This window comes from Eumetopias jubatus, unplaced genomic scaffold (genome assembly GCF_037043125.1).
Source record: "Eumetopias jubatus isolate StellerSeaLion01/CBP00866 unplaced genomic scaffold, mEumJub1_p1.0 scaffold_105, whole genome shotgun sequence".
Lineage (NCBI taxonomy): Eukaryota > Metazoa > Chordata > Mammalia > Carnivora > Otariidae > Eumetopias > Eumetopias jubatus.
In genome coordinates this window covers 209,342-234,515 of record NW_028274911.1, presented here as the reverse complement: position 1 = coordinate 234,515, position 25,174 = coordinate 209,342, and the positions used below count along the sequence as shown (strand labels likewise).

Genomic DNA, 25,174 nt, shown 5'->3' with positions numbered 1-25,174 from the left:
ACCCTCCCCCCTCTTGGGCTCTCTCTCACTCTCTCTCTCTCAAATAAATGAATACAATCTAAAAAAAAATAAATAAAAAATAAAATAAATAAAAATTAGGGTTGTTTTAGAGAGAAAAATTATGTTTCAATATCCCACCCTCGCAGATGTTAAATCCTAGTTCTGATTGCCTTTGAATGTTGTTTACCTCAGCTAGACAACTTGAGGTAAACTTCAGAAATTATCACAGTAGCTCATGTATAAACAATCTCCTTGCTTGCTGTTCTGCAGGGAAAATAAAAGGATTGCATGGGCATTAGATTATTTGAACTGGAAAATGGGGCAGATTCCCCAAACAGTTGTACAACTCAGCTATCACCTTGAACAATTCTAGGTGGCTGGGATGATGAAATCATTCCCTAATAGCCAGAGCATACCCCCAAACTCCAAAGGGTTAACTATGGATTCATAGAGATCTTGGATGACCCCACTTTCTTTATGATTGGATTGGATGATGCACTTGGGGATGCCCTTATCTCTTAACAAGTTTTCTCCCATTTGCCAGAGATTCCTTAGAATTGGATATTGTTAATGCTGGACTTCAAACAAAAAGGGCTTCTTGATGGTTTTATCCCTCATAGTCATAATTATCCTACTGAGGTACAATTGCAAACAAAGGCCTTCGCCAAGCAAGTAAAAGCCCTCCTGGTAAAAAGAGCTTCAAAGTTCACTATGGGACAGTCCTGACTGTAATGACTTCACATCAGGTCCAGAGTGTCTTAGAAACCAAAGGCCACCAATGAATTATGGAGGCCGACATATTAAATAAATACCAGGCTACACTTAGAGATATGCCTGAAATAATACTTGAAACTTGTCAGACTTTAAACCCAGCTACCTTTACGCCTGGAACTGACCATCATACTTCTATAGAGCGTAACTCTTCAGAGGTTTTTGATCTTGTTTATGCTAGTCAACCAGATTTAAAAGATGTCCCTATTGAAAATACATTTGACAGTTGGTTTACTGATGGTAATAGTTTCATGAAAAAAGAAAGGGGGCATAAGAACAGGACACCTGGATGGCTCAGCTGGTTGAGTGGCTGCCTTCAGCTCAGGTCATGATTCTGGGGTCTTGGGATTGAGTCCCGCATCAGGCTCCAGCTTGCTTCTCCCTCTGCTGCAGCTTCCCCTGCTTGTAGTCACTCTCTCTCTCTGACAAATTAAAAAAAAAATCTTAAAAAAAAAAGGGAATAAGAAAAGCTGGGTATGCTATAGCGCTGACTTGTACTTTACAACTGCCAAAGCCTTAAAAGTTTATATTTATACTGACTCCAAATTTGCTTCCCTAGTCCTACATGCTCATGGAGCAATTTGGAAGAAAATAGGATCATTATGAAGCCATAACTCCCCAATCAAATAAGGACCTGAAATTATTACTGTTGAGGCTCTACACCTACCTGAGGTGGTGGCTATGATTCACCTCAAAGGACATCAAAGGATATGACCTTAGAATCTAAAGGAAACAATTCACTAGACTGTGAAGCCAAGCAGGCAGCACAAAATAAAGTCTTTTACCAGCCTTAACTCCAGGGAAGTCCGTATTCAGACCAAGAAATTCACATAGCCCAGGAAAGAGGATATTGAAAAATACACAGGACTGGCTTGTTAATAACAAAGGAAAAATCTTTATACCCAAAGATAACCAATTGAAGCTAATACAGGGTTTACACCAGGCTACGGGATTTAGGTAAAAAGGCCACTGAGGTGACAAAAACTTTGCTAAGAGAAATTGTCCCTAGATTTGGACTCCCTTGCTCCCTACAAAGTAACAAGACCTTTTTATTAGACATTCAAAAGATGGCCCTCCAAAACTGAATAGCCCTTGGTATCTTGACTGCAGTTAAAGGAGGCCCAGAATTAGATGACTCTAATCTAATGGCACCCAGTGGCTATGTGGCTCTAATTTGTGTCCATGGCTTCCCGAGGGCTGGATAGGCCACGGTACTCTGGATTTTGCCTAGATGCACGGACACATTATTAAAACCATTGCCAACCCAGCCAAACTTCCAAATCTAAAATAGTGGTTGACATGTGTGTCTCACTGGTATGACCAATTAACATCCATTTTTGTTCCCTCTTTGGGACTGAAGGGTGTTGTTTGGTACATGGAAGCTCTTCGTAAGTACATGGTTAAAGACCTAAGTGATATTCAAAGTGGTATTTCCCTATTAAATACTGCACTAACACAAATGCATAAAGCAGTTTTACAAAATAGAATTATGGATTAAATGTTTTAACTACTATGTAAAATACAATGTAATGTATGCTAGCATAAAAACAGAATGCTATGTATATGTTCCAGATTACCATATTTCTGGGTTTATGACATAAATACTCAAATTGGCACTTTAAACGATCTCTTTCCTTTAATGATTGGTTAAACTTCTGGACTGGAGAAGAATTCTGTCAACCATCAAAGGACTCAGTTGGGCTTTTATTTATTTATTTTTTTGTTACACTACTTATGTTTTGCTGTTTTCTCTCCACCTGGTGCAGAGACTCTTTCGCTGCCGTAACTTTAAGCCAACAGATGATCCTTTCCACTTGGGGAGATCCACACGTCTCCCTTGGATTCAGCGACCTCTGCCTTTTGTAACTCCTGTATCTATGTAAGCCCCCAACTGACCAATGTTGACCCATAGGTAGGGACATCTCTATGCCCCTATTCAGTAAGAGGAAGTTACAGAAGATGAGACCTTCCAACTCAGAAACCTTAAAGATTTAAGAGTCAAAACTGTTCAGGGGAGAAATAATGTGGGGGAAAAAGGGAAGAAAAAACATTAAATTTCCTTACTACTTACAGCCCATTGACAAGTCCTTCAAACAGGGAGAGTGACATTCTCCTAGGGACTCAGCTGCCTCCATGTTAATAAATTTGCTAAGGGCAAAAGGCCATCATAGTGTGCTCCCCGCCCCCAAGATCCTGTAAGTCTACTTTAACATGTAAAAATTCCTTTAGAAATTTCCTTTACCTCTAAACCCCACAAGATCCATGTTGGCAATCATCCCCCAAGCATGTGACCCACAACTGAAGGGTATATGACTCAGGTTTCATTAGACGGTAATAAATGACCTGGTCCCAACAATAGCTAACCCCTCAAGGTCCTGGAAACCTTGCTTCCAAAATTCCTTAGAGACTTATGCTATCCCCAACCCCCTCCGAACTTGAAAGTACATAATGGGCCTCTCCTCATGACCCCGGTGCAGTTCTTTCTGCCCAGGGGTCCTGTTCCTGTGCTACAGTAAAATCACGTTTTGCACCAAAGATGTCTCAAGAATTCTTTGGCCAACGGCTTTGAACCCAAAGGTCTTTCCTACATCATTTGGAATTTCCTGGTTGTGTGGATTCCCATACATATGAAGTTAGTTTTTTTTTTCTGTTAATCTGCATCATATAAATGTCTTTCGTACTTCAGCTAGAAGGTCTTGAAAAGCAGGAATTTCTTCCTTCTCATCAACTTCTAGCTCCATTTAAAAATGAAAAAACTAAAACAAAAAAAAATGAAAAAAACTTTACCAGGAGGTAAGAGAATCTACTATTATACACTGCTGTCAGTTTAGCATGTATATGCAACAGAGCATGCATATTGACTCTTGAATCAATAAACACAGGAAACTAGCTGGTGTGGCCTTGTTTCAATGTAGTTTCTAAAGGCAGCTGCTTAGTATGCTTTAAGAGAAACCGGTTTTAGTGACTAGTCAATAACAGAACATAATTATTTAACTTTGGCTCAAAGTTTTTAATTAGGAATTTTATGTTTGCTGTTTTTTAAAGCCAACTAATATAAACCATATGTAAGACTGACTCAACATTACAGCTCCCTATATTATGTATGTATAGAGAAAACTTAAAAAAGAGGTCCAATTTAAATAAATTTCTACTCAGGATTTTTCATTCTCTGGATTATAAATAAATTTAACTACCCCCTGAGAATTATGTTCCTATGAAAACTTTAAGGGGATAGTCTTTCAGCTCTGGTTATGAATTTTCATTCAGTGTTTACTCAGACTTGTTCCGCAGTGGAGGAGAAATTTTATCTTTTGGGTTATTACTCTCATTCCCACATAACTTCTATTACCATAATGACAACATCTTGACAAGAAATCTTCCTGGAGTTCAAAGCCCCCACCCAGATCAGAATATCACAGATGCTATTTTCTGTGCCCCCACTGTTAAAATAGGCAAGAATGCTGGGAAATTTGTATTCTTGTTCAACCTTCATGATCCTACCTCATTGGTGCAGGAAAACACCTTCCTCACAGTAAAAACTTCACCCATACAAGGATGGCAATGGTTCCTTTGAAAAATATTTTTATCCTATTTGTGGTTAAGGTTTTCAAATTAACTCATCTTTCAAGTATTCCTATTGCTGATCTTCATCATTTACTCATGGAAAATAATCCTTCCTCCTGTTAAGATTAGTTTGTATTTTTTTAACAACTATTTGAGAGAGAGTGAGAGCTCAAGCACAAACAGGGGGAAGGGGCAGAGAGAGAGGGAGAAGCAGACTCCTGGCTGAGCAGGGAGCCTGAGCCAGGGATGGATCCCAGGACCCTGAGATCATGACCTGAGCCAAAGGCAGATGCTTAACCGACTGAGCCACCCAGGTGCCCTTAGTCTGTATTTTTAAGAATCATTAGATGTTAAACATTTGGAGCTACTTGTGAAGTGATTTGTTCAGTTTTCATTTCAGTCCAAAATTTGGGTTTGCTTTTTCCTTTTGTCCCTTTTTACCATTTCAGTATCATAAGGTAGATTTTTAATTTAGTAAACCTTTATGCTCCAGCAGTATGTAAATTTTCCCTTATGCTTTTCCTAAAAAAAAAAAAAAGTAATTTTCCAGTAGTTTTCCAAACTCAATTTGGCAGGCTTATCAAAGCTTTTAGACGCTCAGCTTCCACAACTAAATGAGTATTTTTTTTCCTATTCATGATTTTCACCTAATTTTATTGATAACTCCATGTTTATAGGAGTATATACGAAGCCTTTGAGTTACATTTTCAAATAGTCCAAGACAGAGTTAATGAGTAATTCCAAAGATAAAAATCTGTTTATCAATATTTTTGTTTACCAATATTTTTAAATCTAGGAGCACTTATTTCATTGTATCTTAATACTCTGTAAAGTTAACTGGTTCAAGTTTTGATCTAGGTGGAAAACTGTTTTCATTACCATTATTCCCACTCTGGTCATTTGGTGCTTTAATCTGGTTAAGAAAATAGATGCTTAATTTATTTCTTAAACTTTTGTATCCTCCTATATCTAATTTTTCTTTTAACTAACACCACTCTTTTAGGAGGACTTTAGAGTAATGAGGCAAACGCAAACTTTTGTAGCCCTTTTGGAGATTTTGTAAACCTTTTATACATTTATGTTTACAAACAACAACACATTAATTGGCTTAGTATGCCCAAGTGGCACAGCTTCCTGTGCAGAAGTACCATACTGCTTTATATTGTATGCTTATATTCAGACATAAAAAGGAAATTTTAGGGAAACAGTGCAATTCACCTTCCACAGAAATTTGGTTTCCTGATTTTTCTTTTGCTTTCACTTTTTTAACCCAATAATAAAATTAGACAAGAAATCCCATTTCATGGAAATTTTTACTCCAAAAATTTTAACAATGCAGACATTACATTCAAGCAACTTATCTAGTTTTCATCAATTACATTAGCAATCATGAAATTACTTTGTATACTTTTTTATCTTACCCATCTTATCCAAAAATTCATGGAGGGCAACTTAACATATGCCTTTCCCCATTAAATAACATTTTTCATTAATTCTATAGTAACAGAAAAAAAGTAGTTAAATTTCCTCTTTGACAAAAAATTGGTACAGAACTTCTTAATATCTGCTACGGTCTCCTCTTTCAGATCGGTTTCCCCCATGACCTCCTCCGGAAGCCCCACAACTTGAGCTATCATATGACTCATGAGAAGGGTACACCCTATCCATAGAGGGTGGGAAGCCTCGTTCTTGTCTGCCACCATGCTCACGACTTATGTAGAGATCACTCCGGCTGCTTGAGTAACTTTCCCGACCTCCACAATATCCATCACGTGTGCTGCTATAATCATAGCGACTGCTTCGACCATAAGTCAGAGGGGGCCCACGTGCAGGCTGTGCACCACGGGAGCTACCTGTAAGGTCAATGATCAAGTAAAAAAATTAACTACATTACAATTTTTGTGGCATCGTTACTCCATGAACCTAATTTAAGTACTGTATTTGGAAGAAATATGTTTTTATTAATTTAAAAGGAAATGTAAATGTAACATGCATGTTTTATGTTAAATAATTTGAAGTAAATGTGCTGTCAGTTTCTGAAAATGGGCTGAAATTATGACCTTCATATTTTTCTTATATTCCATATTGTTAAACACTCTCCCTTGTTAGTTAAAAATGTTAAAATGATTTTGATAAGATGCCAATTTGATGAGACTGCCAATTTACCATTAAAAGTAACCTGTTAGTTTAAATGGCCTATTAAAATAGTAATTCAAAGATCTTCGAACTAATAAAAGGCCATACTGTGGTTATGCCTTTAGAATTAGAAGTAACATTATATACTCAACAATCTGGCTTGTAAAATCTAATTGCATGAGTTTTAAGTAACAACTGAACTTTTTTTAATTTTTTTTTTATTAAAGATATTATTTATTTGAGAGAGAGAATGAGAGACAGAGAGCATGAGAGGGAAGAGGGTCAGAGGGAGCAGCAGACCCTCCGCTGAGCAGGGAGCCCGATGTGGGACTTGATCCCGGGACTCCAGGATCATGACCTGAGCCGAAGGCAGTCGCTTAACCAACTGAGCCACCCAGGTGCCCCACAACTGTACTCTTACCATAACTCTCATATGATTCTCTGTAAGAGTCTCCACTTGAAGGTTCAGAATACTCTCTATCACGACCACCACCATAGCCATCACGATCACTAAATTTAAAAAAAATAGGCATTAATGTAACAAGAAGTATAAACAGCTATTTGATAAAAATTTAAATTTTCATAGTACCTATATCCTCTAGAGTAATGTTCATCCCGAGAACGCGAATGGCCATAGTAACGGTATGCATAGTCTCTAGATGGTGGAGCATAATTCTTGGTGTCTCGGGAACTTGGATAATCTCTGCTCGAATAACTCAAATAAAGCAGCAAATTTTAAAAGTGCAGTTTCTTATATCCAAAATATATATAAAAAACTCTGACAATAAAAAGTCTTTTTTCAACAGGCAGACTTGAATACGCTTTTCTATAAAGAAGATACACAAATGGCCAACAAGTACGTGAACAGATGCTCAATCAGTCATTAGGTAAAATTCAAATCAAAACACAAACTAGTCACTGCTTCACCCACCTATTATATTGGCTATAATTTAAAAAAAAACAGAAAATATTAAATGATAGTAATGTAAAGAAATCAGAATCTGTATATTGATAATAAAAATGTATAATAAGTGCAGTTCTTGTGGGAAAGGCTGGTGGTTCCTTAAGAAATTACAGAATTACAATAGGACCCAAAAATTCCACACCTAAGTATATGCCCCAAAGAACTGAAAACAGGTATTTAAATATTTGCAGATCAATGTTCACAACATAATATGGTGGAAATATCCCAGACTGTTAATTGCATATACAAAGGAATATAAAAACCCATAAAAAAATCCATAGTAAGAATTCACGCTACAATGCATGTTTCTTGCAAACATTTGTGCTAAATAAGCCAGACACAAAAAGTTAAAACGGTTTGATTCCATTAGTATAATCTATGCAGAATAGGTAAATCCAGAGACAGAACACAGATTGGTGTTTGTGAGGCCTTGGAAGCAGGTAGAGGTAACATTAAGGGTTATCTGTGGATGATAACAGTGTTTTGGTACTACATAAAGATAGTAGTTGTTTAACACTGTAAATGTACTGTTACTGAATTATTAACCTTAAAATATTTAATTTTGTTAGTGAATTTCACTTCCACAAAAACAAAAATCCACTATAACTTAACAGTTTATATACTTTGTTTTCCTTTACCTATCTTTGGTATTGTAACCATCATCTCTTGGTGAAATATAGTCATCTCTCCGGGAAGACACTGGCGCTCTGCGTGAAGGACCTCTATAATTCTCTCTCCCATGTGATGGTGGCCCTTTAATTTAAAAATTCTTAAGTAAGTATCTCAATAACTTTTATAAAAAAGAAAAATTCAAAACACAGATTTCTTTCCACAATTCTTAAAGATTTCTCCCTTAAGATACTATTTATGATTATTTTTGTCTGCTTTTTACATATTCCTGAATGTCTCATCTTCTGGTATCTTCCCTCCCTATGTAAATTTTGCATAATCTTAAATTACCATCAGTATGTAAAAAAAAAACTTCTAAACATAAACAATTTCAGTAGCTACTTCCACCAATTCAATGATTCAATCTGCCTCTTTACTTTCACTTGTCAGCTTTTCTTCTCTATTTGTCAATGTCTTACTAAGTCCATCCCTTGTCCAGGTTACTTCCGAGTCCATTAGACATGCTTGAGCTGTTCAATATACTCTCCATTATAATGGTCCCACTGCAGCCAATCTATTCTTTTCCATATTCAATAGGCTGGCAGTGACGTCCCATGCTAGTTAAAATGTTTCAATTGCTCCCCAAAGATCACAGTACTTATTAAGCTATCACAATTTAGTGTCAAACTTTTTTCCCATTTACCTTATGTCTTTTCATAACTTTTGTAAGTTTCAAGATTCCCTGTATATTTTGTCTTTTACCCTTGTATACATGCGAACACCATCAAGAATCACTATCAAGAATACTTCCTTATTGTTACAAGTATTAACACAGCAAAGGGATTTATAAGTCACTTTAACGTAATAATTACCCCATTATTCATCACTTTCCTTTGTCTTCTATACAGCCACCTCATTCTAATTAAACATGTTTATTTTATACATCCTTGTTTTTTTTTAAAGTTTTTATTTATTCATGAGAGACACGGAGAGAGAGAGAAGCAGAGGGAGAAGCAGGCTCCCAAGGAGCAGGGAGCCCGATGAGGGACTCGATCCCAGGACCCTGGCATCATGACCTGAGCCGAAGGCAGACGCTTAACCATCCGAGCCACCCAGGCGCCGTTTTCTTTTTTCTTAAAACAATCTCTCTGCTGCATGAAACGAACTGTGCCTCTTCCTGCTTTCATTATTGTCATCATTTTCTATTTACTGCCCCCAACTGCAAAACTTCTAGTACCTTGTATACATGATGTACCTACCCTGCTTTCTCTACCACTCTGCTCATTTACAATGCTGTTTTCCTTTAATTCCTAAATGTTCCTGGTATCACCTAAATATTTCCCATGGCTTTCTATATTCCACTGTTCCTTCATGGCCAGTGTTTCTCAAAAAGCTTAAACAAGAAATTCACATAGAGTGAATCATTCAGTCATTAAAACTGCTCCAGCTGAAAGATATTATTCTTTCCTTTATTTCTTTTTATCTTCATACTGTTCATGAGTATTAACATGCAAAACCTTCAAACTGTTTACTAACGGAAATACATAGGTATCTTTTTTCTGCTAAAAAAAAGTATTGATTTCAATTCACCCCACTCACACCAACAATGTTATCTTTCCTTCGGGCATTAGATGCCAAATTCTTTACATATATTTTCTAATTTATCATACCAAGTGGCTTAGTTTTGTAATGATGGCAGTGATGATGTCTAGTGTTTTATTAGCAATACTGTTTAAGAGGTAATTTGGGAAAGTAATGTACCCCTTCCTAGATATGCAACTTTCTCCCATATGTAATGTTATCTTCACATGCTAAGTAAATTATTCCTAGTTCCTAGAATTAAGCCCTCACCCTCCAATTTTTTTTCTCCTAATTCTTTCATTGGAAACGTGTAGGCTTCTTCTGTATTTAAGACAACAGCAAATTACACTTAGCTTTGTGAAAGGTAAATTTGATAATGTCAACTTCTACCATAAGATTTAAAGAGCAATGTCGAATTAAAAGAACTGAAGTTTTCATTCTCTAAATCTGAAGATATAGTGTTTATTTCTTCACTAAGACGTTCTTTACCCTCTTGATTCCTACTCTGTTCAATCCAAGATCTTACACCTTCTCAAAGTTATCTGTTCTTATATTTGATGCTACTCACCTCTTGCGTTCTTTAAATTCTCTCAAGTATTTTCAGTTCCCTAAGGATTGTTATCTTACAGTTTAAATCATCTCTCCATCAAACTTGGTGGTGAACTTTTATCTTCCACATATGACATAACTAAATTACAATAGCTTCATAAATATATGCACTCCTATGATTTCCAATTTAGATTATTTAAAGTTTATAAGTCTATTTATTTATTAAATTTTATTAAGTCTATCAAGCCTTGTTTAAATAACCAAAACCCACAGTGATCTCTGTTCATCTAGATAACAAAATATTTTCTATTTCTTTATCATGAATACTTAATATTAGATATTTCCTTCCTAATGAGAGAATTCTTGGAAGTAAAGAATGTATCTCACATGTATTTATATATTTCTTAGTATTCTCACAAAATGAAAAGAATGCCTTGCACATAATTATGATTTTAAAACTGAACTTTCTAGTAAGTTTTAGATTAGGACATCACTAGCGCACATACTTTCAAAGAACTCATGCTGAGATTAAGTGTGTATCCATCATCATCTGCATTTAAATCAGATCTTTTTAGTAAAGCACCATCATGGTCCAAACACAGAAAGAAAAAACAATATGGCAAGTTGCATTTATTGTTTATAAACTAATTAATGACTAATAAACCCAGTGATCAAAATACACAGCTACGCTACACATCAAAATATTCTCATAGGACATTGTGATTTTCAAGAATATCTTGATCTTGAAATCATGCAAAAAACAAACAAACAAACAAAAAACCTGCTGACCAAAGCATGTTATACCAGGAACTTTAAAAAATGAAGAGGGGTTCTACAACAAATGTAGACTTAATAGGAATGCTTTTCCCCACTGTTTGTTAATCACCTACTACACCTATAATTAGAAGCTGAAGAATTAGATCCTAACCAAAAATAAGCAGTGATCCATAAATACACCCATATACTTTATTTTCCATTGCGCTTCTTGAAATCAACTTCTTAAAATAGATGATTTTCATTCAGAAGGATTCACAGCATTACCTCTTCCTCCAATTCCTCTGTTGCTACGCCCGGGAGCAGAAGGAGCAGATCTTTTAGGAGGAGGACCTCCACTTCTTGAAGATGGGCCTCTTTTAACTGGAAAGCGTCCCTTGGAAGAACTCACGTTGAGGTTAAGAGTACATTCTCCAACATCTGTGTTTAAATGAAATCTTTTTAGGAAAGTACAATCAACATTTTTTAAATGATGAAGGTTCATTGTTTAAAAATCTTTACTAAACAATGTTATGGTCTTAAGGATTCAGATTTGTATAAATAACCTTGTTTTCTTACATGATATACATAAATACAAATCAAAGGCTTATTGTGAAAGTTATTTTGGAAAACCTAGAAAAACTCAAGAAGCATTTTATATTCACATTAATGAGACACATTTGGGAAAAACTGAAGGGGTGGGGAAAAATGGTAAATAATTGCTCAAGTAATCCTCATGTGAAGAAATCTACTTTAAAATCATATAATACATAGGCACAAATCAAAATATTTTTAAAAATCTAAAGGAGAAGATACATCAAAAACTCATTACCTGAAAGTGTTAACACATACAATTCTTACAATGCACTTAATAGTCAACAAAAATTTATGTTATGTTCAATTTTACTGGTATTTTAAGAAATGCATATTAAATCATTAAAAATCATTTTACTTTTCTAAACTAGAAAAACGTTTAGATATATTCCCATTCCTTGGTATTGTCATAGGTTAAAAAAATGAGTATTCTTATACACGGCAGAAATAGGTAAAATTTTTTCAGTATCAGCTTCGTGAATAAAACAAAATTGCTTCTAAATGGGACAAATCTGAGGCGCCTAGGTGGCTCAGTCCTTAAGTGTCTGCCTTCGGCTCAGGTCATGGTCCCAGGGTCCTGGGATCGAACCCCGCACAGGGCTCCCTGCTCAGCAAGGAGCCTGCTTCTCCCTCCCCCACTACCCCTGCTTGTGTTCCCTCTCTCGCTGTGTCTCTCTGTTTCAAATAAATGAAACAAAATCTTAAAAAAATTAAAATAAATGGGACAAATCTTACAATTCTACTTTAGGAGACAATTTCCTAAATATCACACTGATTTTCAAGAACAGAATCTAAACGTTTGATTTTTAAGGACCGGTTAACAGAAGGAACAAAGTTTATTCAACAAACAGGAAGTGACCCCATTTCATACTGAGTAAAAAGTCTTCTCTGAAAAGTTCATAAATAGCATTTTCAATGACTCATTCTCCCTCCAACACACACAACAAAGATAAATTCGTATTTGTGTAGCAGTGGCTTTTAACCTTTCTCTGAGTAAAGACATCTTCCAAAATCTAAAGAAAGCTCTAGATATTTCCCCAAATGCAAGTTTCACTAACAAGAGACCAAGGCAGAAAACCTTCGCATTGATGTTTGCACAAACATATGTGGAAAATAAATCCTGCAGTCTGAATTTAGTTTGAAATTTATGCCATTTCACTGCAAGGTTATATTTTTGCACACTATTTCAAGCATTTTAGAACTATAATTCCTTAGCCTTTAGAAAATAACATAATAAAAAGAAAAAAAGGAAAGAAAAAAGAAAAAATGTGATAAAATAACACTGTAAAGGAAATATCTATGGAAATATAAATAATCTGAAAAAATCATCTAATAAACAAATTTTCAAAGGAAGCATTACATTCAGTTAAATGAATACATTGATTTTAAATGATTAGGTATACATTTCTAAGGCAGGAATTTCTCTAAATTATCCTTTTGTAAAAATCATAAATTATTGGTCTGGATAATTATTGTAAATTTTCAACTCATCAGTTAGGTCTTGGCAAATGGCAATAAATACAATGATAACAAAACTGAGAAACCAAATTTGTGAGGCCATGTTTTGTCTGAATGGCTGAAGACAAATATAGCAATAAAGTGTCATGTTTTCATCATTAAAAAAGAGTAGTATTTCAATTATGATTGTTAATTCCTCATCTAATGAATCTTAGTTTATTATGCTCATAAAAGATGTAAATAAATACTGATGTATTTCCATACATTCAAACTTACTGTTTTCCAGTGTTCCATCCTTATATTTTAAAACATTACCCAAGTGTCCTCCACATGAGGAACGCCCTCTTGCTCCTCCACTTCCCCCTCTTCCACATCTCACACTTCTTGGATGGCCTCCGTTTCTTGGATGAGGTGGTGGCTTCCATCTTCCACCACTTTCAAAAGATAGTTTGTTGGCTTGCTCCACTTTAATTGTTTTTCCATCCAAAGACTAAAGACATTAAGTAGAATATCGGTAACATTACACCAATTTAACGAATTTTACAAATCTACTCATTACTGAAACTAAAATCAAGTTCAAATAAGAAAATAATGACCAGGTCCTTCACCTGCCAAATATGAGACATTTAACTAATAATTGCCTTCCATTAAGTCATCCAACACAACTGTATTATTAAAACTTCTTGAAATACCATCCAGCATCAAAAAGAAGAGCTCTCACATTTCATGAAAATATACATTTTCTAATGTATAACTCACTTTATTTTTGGATTTCTAGCATTTAAATTTTCCAGTGTCCCGAAGGTATATAAAACAATGTGTACTGTCATTTAGAAAAAAAGTTACTATTACTTATTCAAAATGATTGTTTATATTCTGTACAACTTTTTGGTATCTGTTCTGCTAAAAATTAAAAGGAAATAATCCTAATATGATTGCAGCTGTATTTACCGTAGTTATATTAACTTTCTTTGCTTTTTCTCTTTTAATAGAACATTTATTTGGTCTTTAATGTTTTGCCATACTCTGTTCTTACCCAGCTTTGCTTTAAACATGTTCCTAGAAAACAACTTTTTAATATAGTACTTATTCTCATTTTTCAAATTAAATTTCTTAACTTCCCGAAAATTTCAGAATTGTTTATCTTTCACAGGGGCCAACACGATTTTTAATAACATAACTTTTAATAATTATCCCACATAAAACATTCTGGTCATTTTGTGTTACATACAGAAAAGAGTCTTAAATCCTAAATTCCTACCAAGACTTCTGGTAGGTATGGGCCCTAGGCCAATAGAAATAGCCACAAATAGCAGTCCCCACACCAGGGACTCATTCGGTATTTCTGGGTCCAAAATATTTCCTGCAAAGTTATTCATGGCTGCTTCCTTTATAAAACGCAGGATTCAGCTAACACCTCTTGATCTTCATGGATAAAAACACTGTCCACTACCCGTACAAGTTCTAACTAGATTACTAACTTTATTTCTTATCAAAGTTCTTGTACTAACCATATTAATTCTTATTTAAAGAGTTCTTATCTTTCATCCTCAAATACAAGAAAACAGGTACTTTGATTTACAACCATCACTCAGTTGCTTTATCAAAGGCTAATACCTAAGCACTCAATAAAACGTCTGCTGAAAAAAATTAGAAATAAAGTCTACACAAACTCACGGCCTTGTTCTTAAAAACCAGAACACAAAAGAATCATCAATTGCTTTAAATAATTTACCTCTGTACACAACACAAAAACCTCAGCCAAATCCAACTTCTACATGCTAACAATCATAAAATATAAAAGCAAAGTAAAAAAAGGTCAGTATGTCGTGATAGCCTGCTTTGTACCAGAAACCAATCTACAAGGGAAAAAAGAAAACTAACATATGTATTCCACACTGTGAACTTAAGAAGTCCTGCTAATAATTTAAAAATGAACGTAATCAATACAATAAAAATAAAATAAATTAAAAAATAAAATAACTGAAAAGTTTATAAAATGAACTTAATTTATAGTATTATGAGTATAAAAAGATACTACCTACAGATAAGACATAAAATTTTGGAGTAAATATGCAATTTGAGTTTTTGAAGCTGAAAATGCTAGGGCTGACCCAGGTCTTGACCAGTCCAAAAAATACTGGGAATAGCTTAAAGAATAATAAAGCCATAAAACAGATTAGGATAATCTAAGAAATGAAGAAACCAAAAATTCTAGAATGGAGTGACCTGGAGTGCGATAAAGTATTCAGTATTTTAACAGAATCACTGAAAAACTTAAAAGTATATAGAAGACACGTAACTACTGGATTTTAAGGTCCAGAAAGAAAAAGAGTATCTGCTTTATTCATTAGTACATTAAAATCTGGATCAAAATAAACCCTCAACCACTATAATAAAATAATCACGTACCAAATTTACAAAAAATACTGGTAACTGAATGAAAACTTACTAAAGAAAGAAGAGCAAGATTAGGTGCAGGTGACCAGATAATTATTTTGATCACCACATCAACAGTTTACTCATTATTATTTTTTTTCCTCAAGAATTGAATGCCTGTATGAATGTGAAGTTTCTGCTCAAGTATTAACTTTTTCAAGAATTGTTTTCCCCAAAAAACAGGAATTAATCTTTCCTATTTGTCTTCCTAAGCTTTTATGCTACAGAAACACTTCCATGAATTTCAATAGCTTTTTCTGTTGTATTATTTTGTGCAGGTGTTTTTTTTTTTTTTTCAATTTTAAATCCTGGAATACTAACATAGAAATACATTAACATACACCGCTAAAGCTAATGTTCATTTCACTCCTTCCAACCACGCTCTCCAGTATTCATGTAACAAAAAGAAGGATGACAACTAAAGAATTTTGGCATATGCATTATGTGTCGTAAAATACTAGAAAAATAAAAACAATCTAAAAATACTATTCAATGAACTACAGAGCTGGAAAATTTTTAAGAGACTCTCTTACCTTCCAATTCATATCTTTGGCAGCATGTTTAGCATCAGCAGGGCTCTCAAATGTAATAAAATCAAAGCCTCTGGACTTATTTGTTTCCCGATCCTTCATCAGAAGAACTGTAGTGCATATAAAAATTTAATTGGATGTTACATAAAAGTGAACCTTCTTAATATTTTGAAAATTACCAATCCATCCTTGGATGATTTTTTGAAGTCCTTTTTAACTTAACTGATATCCTGGATAGAACAGTAAAAAAAAATTGCAAGTTATTTTAAAATCTTTACATTTTACATCATTATGAGTTGCTAAAAATTAACAGTGAGGAACTCTACAGTTAGCCTATCTTATCCCTTTTCAAAAGCCTACCTCCACAATATACATATTTTATTTATTTGCTCTTCCTTTTTCCCCTTCCCAATAGTAAGAGACTTGTAGGTGTACCCTTTCATTCATTGCTATTATGCTATCCCGATATATAACACAAATACTAATATATTAAAAAAAGGTGCTCAAGAAAGTTTCAAAAACAGAAAAATAATTTTAGCTTAGCTGTTCAATTATATATATTTAATATAATTTACTTTGAACATTTACATAGATGTTGGTTTCAAAATTTACCTTCCACTATGTGACCATATTTCGCAAATACTGCTTCAAGAGTCTTTTCATTAGTCTCGATACTGAGGCCTCCTATAAACAGCTTCCCAGGTGTATCTGCTTCTAACATTTTGCTGTTAAATGCTTGAAAACATATACACATTGCAAAAAATAAATTATAAGCCAAAAAGTTGTATTTTATCAGTGTATGTGAAATTTAGGTGAAATACCGTACATAAGCTCTGTTTTGTTTCTTAAAATGAAACTTGGGTGTCTGCTTGTCTCAGTCAATAGAGCATGTTACACTTGAAAAAAAAAAGATTTTACTTAATTATTTGACAGAGACAGAGCAAGAAAGGGAACACAGGGGGAGTGGGAGAGGGAGAGGCAGGCTTCTCGCCCAGCCAGGAGCCGGATGCGGGGGTCGATCCAGGACCCTGGCATCATGAGCTGAGATGAAGGCAGATGCTTAACGACTGCGCCACCTAGGCGCCTCTAGAGCATGTACTCTTGATGTCAGAGTCATGAGTTCCAGCCCCACACTGGGTGTAGAGATTACTCAAAAATAAATAAAAACTTAAAAATGAATGCCTGGGCAGTTCAGTCGCTTAAGCAGCCGACTCTGTATTTTCCCTCAAGTCATGATCTCAGGTTCTGGCATCGAGGCTCATCCCTCCGCTTCCTCCCGCAACTATCTCCCCTCAACATGCTTAAGATTCTCTCCTCCTTTCCCTCTGTCCCTCCCCCCTTAGAAAGAAATGGAATTTGTAACCTAAAGAGCAAAATGTGCAGTGGCTTAACAAGAAAAATGCTCCACTATCTACAGACATCTGATAAAACCTTGGGTGCAGTATGCAGGCTTCGCTTTTAAAAAATAGTGTGGATTTCTTTAAAGACTTTACTATTTATTTTATTTTATTTGAGAGAGAGAGGGCAGGGAAGAAAAGAAACACAAGCAGGGGAAGCAAGAGAGGGAGAAGCAGGCTCCCCGCTGAGTTAGGAGCTCCACGGGGGACTCCATCACAGGACCTGAGCCGAAGGGAGGCGCTTAACCAACTGAGCCACCTAGGTGCCCATAGTGTGGATTATTTTAAAACCAAAAAAAAAAAAAATGCATTTCTGTATCTAAGTTAACATTTTAAGTTTTCTTAAGTGCACATAAATACGTTAATTTTATTTAGTTTCCCCTCGCCCCTCTTTCCATTTATCTTGGTCACATATCAAATAGTCTTTCCTTATAGTAATGTCTCTCTCAAAAGATTTTTAAAATGCTAAGTCATAAAATTAAGGTACGAATTAAAACCTTCGTTAACGGAATTTAAGCCGCGATTATATAGAGAGAAAAGACTTTAGCAAACATTGGCTAAAGCAATTGTGAGATTTTTACCGGATGCTAAAAATTTGAGAATCCTGTGAGGTGAATCAATATTTGGTATCTGATCAGTAAAGTAGAAGTTTGTACTCACAGCGGTTAAATAGTGTGCATATATTTTTCAGTTACCCCCGCATTCAGAGAGAAAACTCGTTACAAAAAAAAAAAAAAAATCCACATGAATCAAAATGTCGCGCTGGCTATATATCCGACAAACAATCCGCGAGGACGCGCCATAATACAACCGAGAAAAGCCAAGTTAAAACAACAAAACATGTACATCAGGTCATTAAAAAAGCTTCTCAGCCCGACTATAGGGTTCTCTATAGTCGCACATTCCGTCTCAAACTAACATCCATGCATTTTTAACTCATCTCCCCACCATTCACGAACAAACCTCGAGAACTTCACGGACTTTCCACGGCGGCTGCAGGAACACATTGCCGAGCGAATGAAAACCGAAAACGTACTTTCCAATAAAAAGACACCTAACTCCTCTAGATATTCTATGCACATATATTTTTAACTTACATAATGTGTTCTTAAGATACACTGAAAACGCCTGAGAGAAAAATCAAAGTCTGAATTACCACAATTTATCAATTTATAAGACATGATATAGCACTGGCTATTTTTCCTGAGGTATAAATTTGTCTTTCGTCCCTAAAACCCCGAATTCCTCACCTTTTTTATCTCCAGCTCACCTAACGGCTCGCCTCAACCCTCCGCTAAGCGACCACCAGCTCATCTGACCGCTGAGAACAACTGCGCAACCAATTTAACCACGCTAAGGAACCCGGATGTGACTGGATGACGAGCCGCAGAGGAAGTAGGGAATAAGGAGGGTGGGTAACGTGGAAGAGGAGGGAGCCGAGAAACTCCTGAAGGAAAAGCCTGAGGAAAGACAGAAAGAAAAAATGTATTTTCTACTTCCCTTTTATTATTTACTTCTTCCAGTTAAAGTAATCCATGTAAAGGAGAAACTAAATTTTTCCTATCAAATAATCATCCTTATCATTGTCTCAAATATTGGCAGTACACTATCACATGGCGTCTGGTAAAATTTTTAACACTGAAAAGAAAAAAATGATAACAGTGATGAAAAATATAGTAAGAGAAAGGAATAAAAATAGTAACAGTATTTAAGATTTCAAAGCTTCAGTATCTTTGAACTTCACGGATTTGAAAAATGTCATCTTCAATTATCCTCAATAAGTATATACATGTAATGTGTGACCAAACATCTAAAATTAAGAAAAACAACAAATCCCTGAGCTCAGTTTTTCTGACCTCAATCTCTGTGTAATAAACACAATCCTTAATAAATAATTATATGTGGTAAAATGAATTCCTATTCCTGAAAAAAATACTGTTATTAGCTGAGATTATTCCTTCAATTATTCCTTTTAGGAATTCACTTGCAAAATGCAACCTGAGGGAACACACTCAAATAACTACAGAATAAAACTAAAACTTATTTTTGTGAAATACTCTAGAATTTGTCAACACGTATTTTTTTACTTTTTTTTTTTTTTTTTACTTCAGTACTTTCACTAATAGTGTGCCTTAAAAAGCAATAGAAAGGAATGACAAAACACCAACACACATGACTGGAGTGGAGAGTAAATTAACAATAGAAAAAAATTAAAAAGAATTATAAAATCTTTGCCATCCTCTTGTAATAATTTATCTCATTTCAAAATGAGATGGCAGATGATTTAAAAAACATAATATTTCAAGAATTATCCAAGAAGAAATAGAAATCCTGAGATAATTATTTCATCGTGAATTCTAAGGGCTAGTCTGAAAAATTTATGCTGTTGATAAATGGAAATAAACACACACACATACATACAATTTTTATAGTATTTTGCTTTTCATATAACTCAGGTGACAAAATCTAAGTATGTCAATTCATTTTACAAACATAACCTCTAAAAATAAGACAAAAGAACAATATGATAATACAAATTATAAATTATGTCAACATAGACATAATTTGTATTTATCTCAAAATTTAGAACTTAAATGATACTATAGATACCAATTTCAGTGCTCATATCTATTTTAAGAAACTTATGTCTGCTAATTTTTATAATATTTCTCAATTATGAAGTACTGAGAATTTTGATGTGTACTATTATAATGAATATACTGTGGATTATATTTGGACCAAAACCTTAATTTCTCATTTCAGTATTTTTCCTTCAGGTAAAACCCGCCAATGAATTTATGCACAAAAGGTAAAGTTATTTTTATACCTATATATTATTTTAGAAAATTGTTTTTAATGACAGATTGGTAAACCATTATTTTTTTTTAAGATTTTATTTATTTATTTGATAGACAGAGACACAGCGAGAGAGGGAACACAAGCAGGGGGAGTGGGAGAGGGAGAAGCAGGCTTCCTGTGGAGCAGGGAGCCCGATGCAGGGCTCGATCCCGTGATCCTGGGATCATGACCTGAGCCGAAGGCAGACGCTTAACAACTGAGCCAACCAGCTGCCCCTTGGTAACCATTCTAACATTATATCCCCACATGTATTATATTCTTACCAGAAATACATTAATTTTCCCATAGCCAGATCAACATTAACAATTACTTTTTTCTCATTTTGTATAGTTAATATGTGCCCTTTCTTGGAGAAATGGATTTTATTCATGAGTTTTACTAATAATGCTATAAGTAATTAAATAATGTATCACTACCAATTGATAATTAATACAAATGAACAACTACTATATAATGCAGTGAAAGGACCTCATTGGGAAAGCACACATAGAAATAATACAATGTGTTTGGTGCCATAAAAAGCATGAGAAAATGCTCCAGTTATTTTTAAAAGGTTATGCAAATAATAGTGACTGTCTCTTTTTTTTGGCTTTTACAACAAAGTTTATTAGCTGTTCTACTCTTTCTCATAAATGGAATGGATAATGTGGATAATCCTTTACAAACCAGTACTCATTTAAAAAACTGTAATGAGGAGGCTGTGAAAAACACATATTTAATAAACAACAACAGTGACTGTCATTTTGTAAACAATTATCAGGATCAGTTTTTTAGATAAAACATCTAAAGATACTGTCTTAGCCGGTTAATGTTTGGAACTCCTATAACATGTTCATTTTGCAAGAAAGGAAACAAAAAGAACTTCAAAACTTTTTCACAATTTCAGGGATCTATCTCTAGAAAAATTATGATTTAAATCTAATGATTAGAACCAGATACTTTGTTGTAAAAGAAAACTGCTAAATCATATATATGGTAAAAATTTACCGAGATGTGTTTTGAGCAAGACTTGAGAAAACGGATTATAACTTATTAGACATGGGGTGCCTGTGTGGCTCAGTTGGTTAAGCGTCTGCATCAGGCTGAGTTTATGATCCCAACATCCTGGGATCAAATCGTGGGGCAGGCTCCCTTGTCAGTGGAGGTACCCCACTCATATTCTTTCTCTCTCTGTCTCAAATAAATAAAATAAAATCTTAAAAAAATAACTTATTAGACATACGATATAAGGAGGATCTTAGGCAGAGACAGCATTTGGGGAGTTGCGGGATTACTAAAAATAGCGCGGAAGAAGACGAAAAAGGGAACATTGTAAAATGTGATTTGCCTGGAAAAAAGTACAGAAGCATGCAATGTTAAAGGCAAAAGACAACCTGCAGGAAAATACTTTTGACCGGAAATATGAATGTCTACAAAATAGAATGCGTCTGTTGATTAACACAACATTATAAAGTAGTCATGCTGACCAAGAATCTAAGCTTCAAAATGTAGGAGTTGTGTGAAATTGAATAAAATACTTAACCTCTTAAATTCACTGAATCTGCAAAACAGAGATAATAATGGAATTATCAAATAGGACTGTTGGGGTAAAGTTAAATAATGTCCTGAGCATACCTTGAGCACAATACCTGAAACATAATAAAGACTCAAACAAAACAAAAGAAAACAAAGGGTGGAAATTATATGATTACCTTTCTATTAAGTGGAGGCCTAAAAGCAACACATTATTTAGGGACTGGTAAACACCATCGAAACTAAATAAGATGAGAATTGAGAGGGAGGCAAACCGTAAGAAATGCTGAACTCTAGGAAGCAAACTGAGGGTTGTTGGAGCAGCGGGTGAGGAGACGGTGGGTAACGGGAATGGGCGTTAAGGAGGGCATTTGATGTAATGAGCACTGGGTGTTAAATGTAACTGATGAATTACTAAATTCAACCTCTGAAACTAATTTTAAAGAATTATATTTTAAAAAGAATTAGCTGCTTTATGGGTGCCTGGGTGGCTCAGTACTTGAATGTCTGACTTCGGCTGGGGTCGTGATCCCAGGGTCCTGGGACTGAGCCCCGCGTAGGGCTCCCTACTCAGCGGGAAGCCTGCTTCTCCCTCTCCCACTCCCCCTGCTTGTGTTCCCTCTCTCACTGTGTCTCTCTGTCAAATAAATAAAATCTTAAAAAAAAAGAAAAGAGAAAAAGAATTGGCTGCTTTGGTTGTTTTGCATAAAATGAATCATTATTATGTACTTTCACTAATAATATGGATAAAAAAGCGATAGAAAGGAATGACAGAACACCAACACACATGATTGGAGTGGAGAGTAAATTAACAATAGAAAAAATTAAAAAGAATTATAAGAAATATTTGGCACCCTCTTGTAATAATGGATCTCATTTCAAAATGAGATGACAGATGATTTAAAAAACATAATTTGTCAAGAATTATCCAAGAAGAAATAGAAATCCTGAGATAATAAATTCATTGTGAATTCTAAGGGATAGTCTGAAAAATTTATACTGTTGATAAATGGAAATAAACACACACACATACATACAATTTTTATAGTATTTTGATTTTCGTAGAACTCAGGTGACAAAAGTTAACTATGTCAATTCATTTTAAAATCATAACCTCTAAAAATAAGACAAAAGAACAAGACAATAATACAAATTATAAATTAGGAAGAGGACCAGTTCCTAAATGGAAATAAATACTGCATACCCAATGTTAGAATAAAAGTAAAAATATAATAATTATTTTCTGCTGGATGTTAATAGGAAATGTCTTCCTTTACTTTTAACTTCGTTAACTCAGTTGATTATTGCCACTATACTATGAACTACTATCCTTTTTTTTAAAACGAATTCTTATTCTCATTATAATCATTTCTTCTGGTTTGAAGAAAAAACCTGAAAAATCCTTGGAAATACATGAAGAATGTCTTGAGTATGTGGAGATGAGTATTATAATGTGCCTTCAGTATGACCTTAAATAATGTGAAAATAATATTGAAAATGTGACTGGGTGTGCCTTGGTGTCTCAGTCAATTTAGCTTGATTTCAGCTCAAGTCATGATCTCAGGGTCTTAATATCCAGCCCCACGTTGGGCTCCCTGCTCGGTGAGAGTCAGGTTGGCCCTTTCCCTCCACCCCTCCCCTCACTTGAGCTCATGCCCACGCCTATGCGCTCTCTCTAAAATAAAGAATGGGTTGGGGCGCCTGGGTGGCTCAGTCGCTAGGCGTCTGCCTTCAGCTCAGGTCAGCACCCCAGCGTCCTGGGATTGAGCCCCACATCAGGCTCCCTGCTCAGTGGGAAGCCTGCTTCTCCCTCTCCCACTCCCCCTGCTTCTGGTCCCTCTCTTGCTGTGTCTCTCTCTGTCAAAAAATAAATAAAATCTTTAAAAATAAATGAATAAATAAAATAAAGAAGGGGTGCCTGTGTGGCTCAGTCAGTTCAGCATCTGCCGTCACCTCAGGTCATGATCCCAATGTCCTGGGATCGAGTCCCACATCAGACTCCCTGCTCATCGGGGAGCCTGCTTCTCCCTCTCCCTCTGCTTGTGCTCTGTCAAATAAATAAATGAAATCTTAAAAAAAATATAAGAAAAACAAATCGTTTAGAAAAAGGTGATTGAAAATATTAAAATTGTCACATATATACACCTAATATGAATGTACATGTATTTACTTATATACATTTCTATGTGGGGATATATATGTTATGTCTAAGTATATGTGTACATACAGTTTTTATGCATAATAGTTTTTATGCATAATAAAAATATATAGGGGTGCCTGAATGGCTCAGTCATTAAGTGTCTGCCTTCGGCTCGGGTCATGATCCCAGGGTCCTGGGATCGAGCCCCACATCGGGCTCCCTGCTTGGCAGGAAGCCTGCCTCTCCCTCTCTCACTCCCCCTGCTTGTGTTCCCTTTCTCACTATGTCTCTCTCTGTCAAATAAATAAAATCTTTAAAAAATAAATAAAATAAAATAAAAAATATATAATGACTCATATATATGTATGTTGCATTTCCAGTCAGATTTTACAGTTTGTTTAAAAAAATCAACATTTCAAAAAAAATCAACAATCAAGAATAGTTTATTTTCTTATTTTTTATTTTTTTAAAAGATTTATTTATTTATTTTGAGAGAGTGAGAATGAGAGAGAGAGAGAGTACATAAGAGCGGGGAGGGTTAGAGGGAGAAGCAGGGCCCTCGCCGAGCAGGGAGCCCGATGCGGGACTCGATCCCGGGACTCCAGGATCATGACCTGAGCCGAAGGCAGTCGCTTAACCAACTGAGCCACCCAGGCGCCCCACAATCAAGAATAGTTTAGAGAACATTGTGTATTAAGGAGGATTATAGAGTTATAGTAAATGAAATGACTTGTGTGTACATTATCAAGAGTGACAATCAAAAACTGTGTACATAATAATAAAAGAACAACTGATATGTTACATTATTAGAAGATAAAGCAGAATCAATATATTTTGCTAGGGATTTTGAAGAAATATTGTGAGTAGAGGAAGGTGTTGAATTATATTACATGAATAAATATAAGGAACAAAATTCAAACAATAAGGAACTATATAGGATAATTAACCTGGCTTAAAATCAAATAGAAAAAAATAAGAATTGAAGGGGAAAGCTTTTTTAAAAGACTCTTTCTTAATAAAATATTTTATTTATTTATTTGACAGAGAGAATGGACAAGCAGGGGGAACTGCAGGCAGCGGGAGAGGGCGAAGTAGACTCCCCACTGAGCAGGGAGCCTGATGTGGGACTTGAACCCAGGCCCCTGAGATCATGACCTGAGCCAAAGGCAGACACCCAGCTGACTGAGCCACCCATGTGCCCCTTAAAAGACTCTTAAACGTATACAAGCCAATAACAATGTTCAATTCTTATTGGATTCTATTTCAAAGAAACCATTGAAATGTTTGCCATGTATAAGAAAAAAATAATTTGAGTACA

General features: G+C 35.1%; 1 protein-coding gene across 1 annotated transcript; it reads right to left on the bottom strand.

Annotated features, from left to right (window-relative positions):
- Window positions 1-5,892: 5,892 nt before the first annotated feature.
- LOC148161643 (RNA-binding motif protein, X chromosome-like) lies at window positions 5,893-16,669 on the bottom strand. Its single transcript, XM_088020672.1, has 8 exons — window positions 16,561-16,669; window positions 15,952-16,058; window positions 13,295-13,469; window positions 11,216-11,368; window positions 8,074-8,188; window positions 7,061-7,186; window positions 6,893-6,981; window positions 5,893-6,188 (listed from the first exon to the last, which is right to left on the bottom strand). The coding sequence occupies exons 1-8, from the start codon at window positions 16,667-16,669 to the stop codon at window positions 5,893-5,895; spliced, it is 1,170 nt and encodes a 389-aa protein (XP_087876798.1).
- Window positions 16,670-25,174: the final 8,505 nt, after the last annotated feature.

Coding starts and splice junctions, on each gene's coding strand:
- LOC148161643 (XM_088020672.1), bottom strand. CDS start 16,669: ATGTTAGAAGCAGATACACCTGGGAAGCTGTTTATAGGAGGCCTCAGT. Junction 16,059..16,560: donor ATATGGTCACATAGTGGAAG/GTAAATTTTGAA, acceptor TATGCACTACAG/TTCTTCTGATGAAGGATCGG. Junction 6,189..6,892: donor AGAATCATATGAGAGTTATG/GTAAGAGTACAG, acceptor TTGACCTTACAG/GTAGCTCCCGTGGTGCACAG.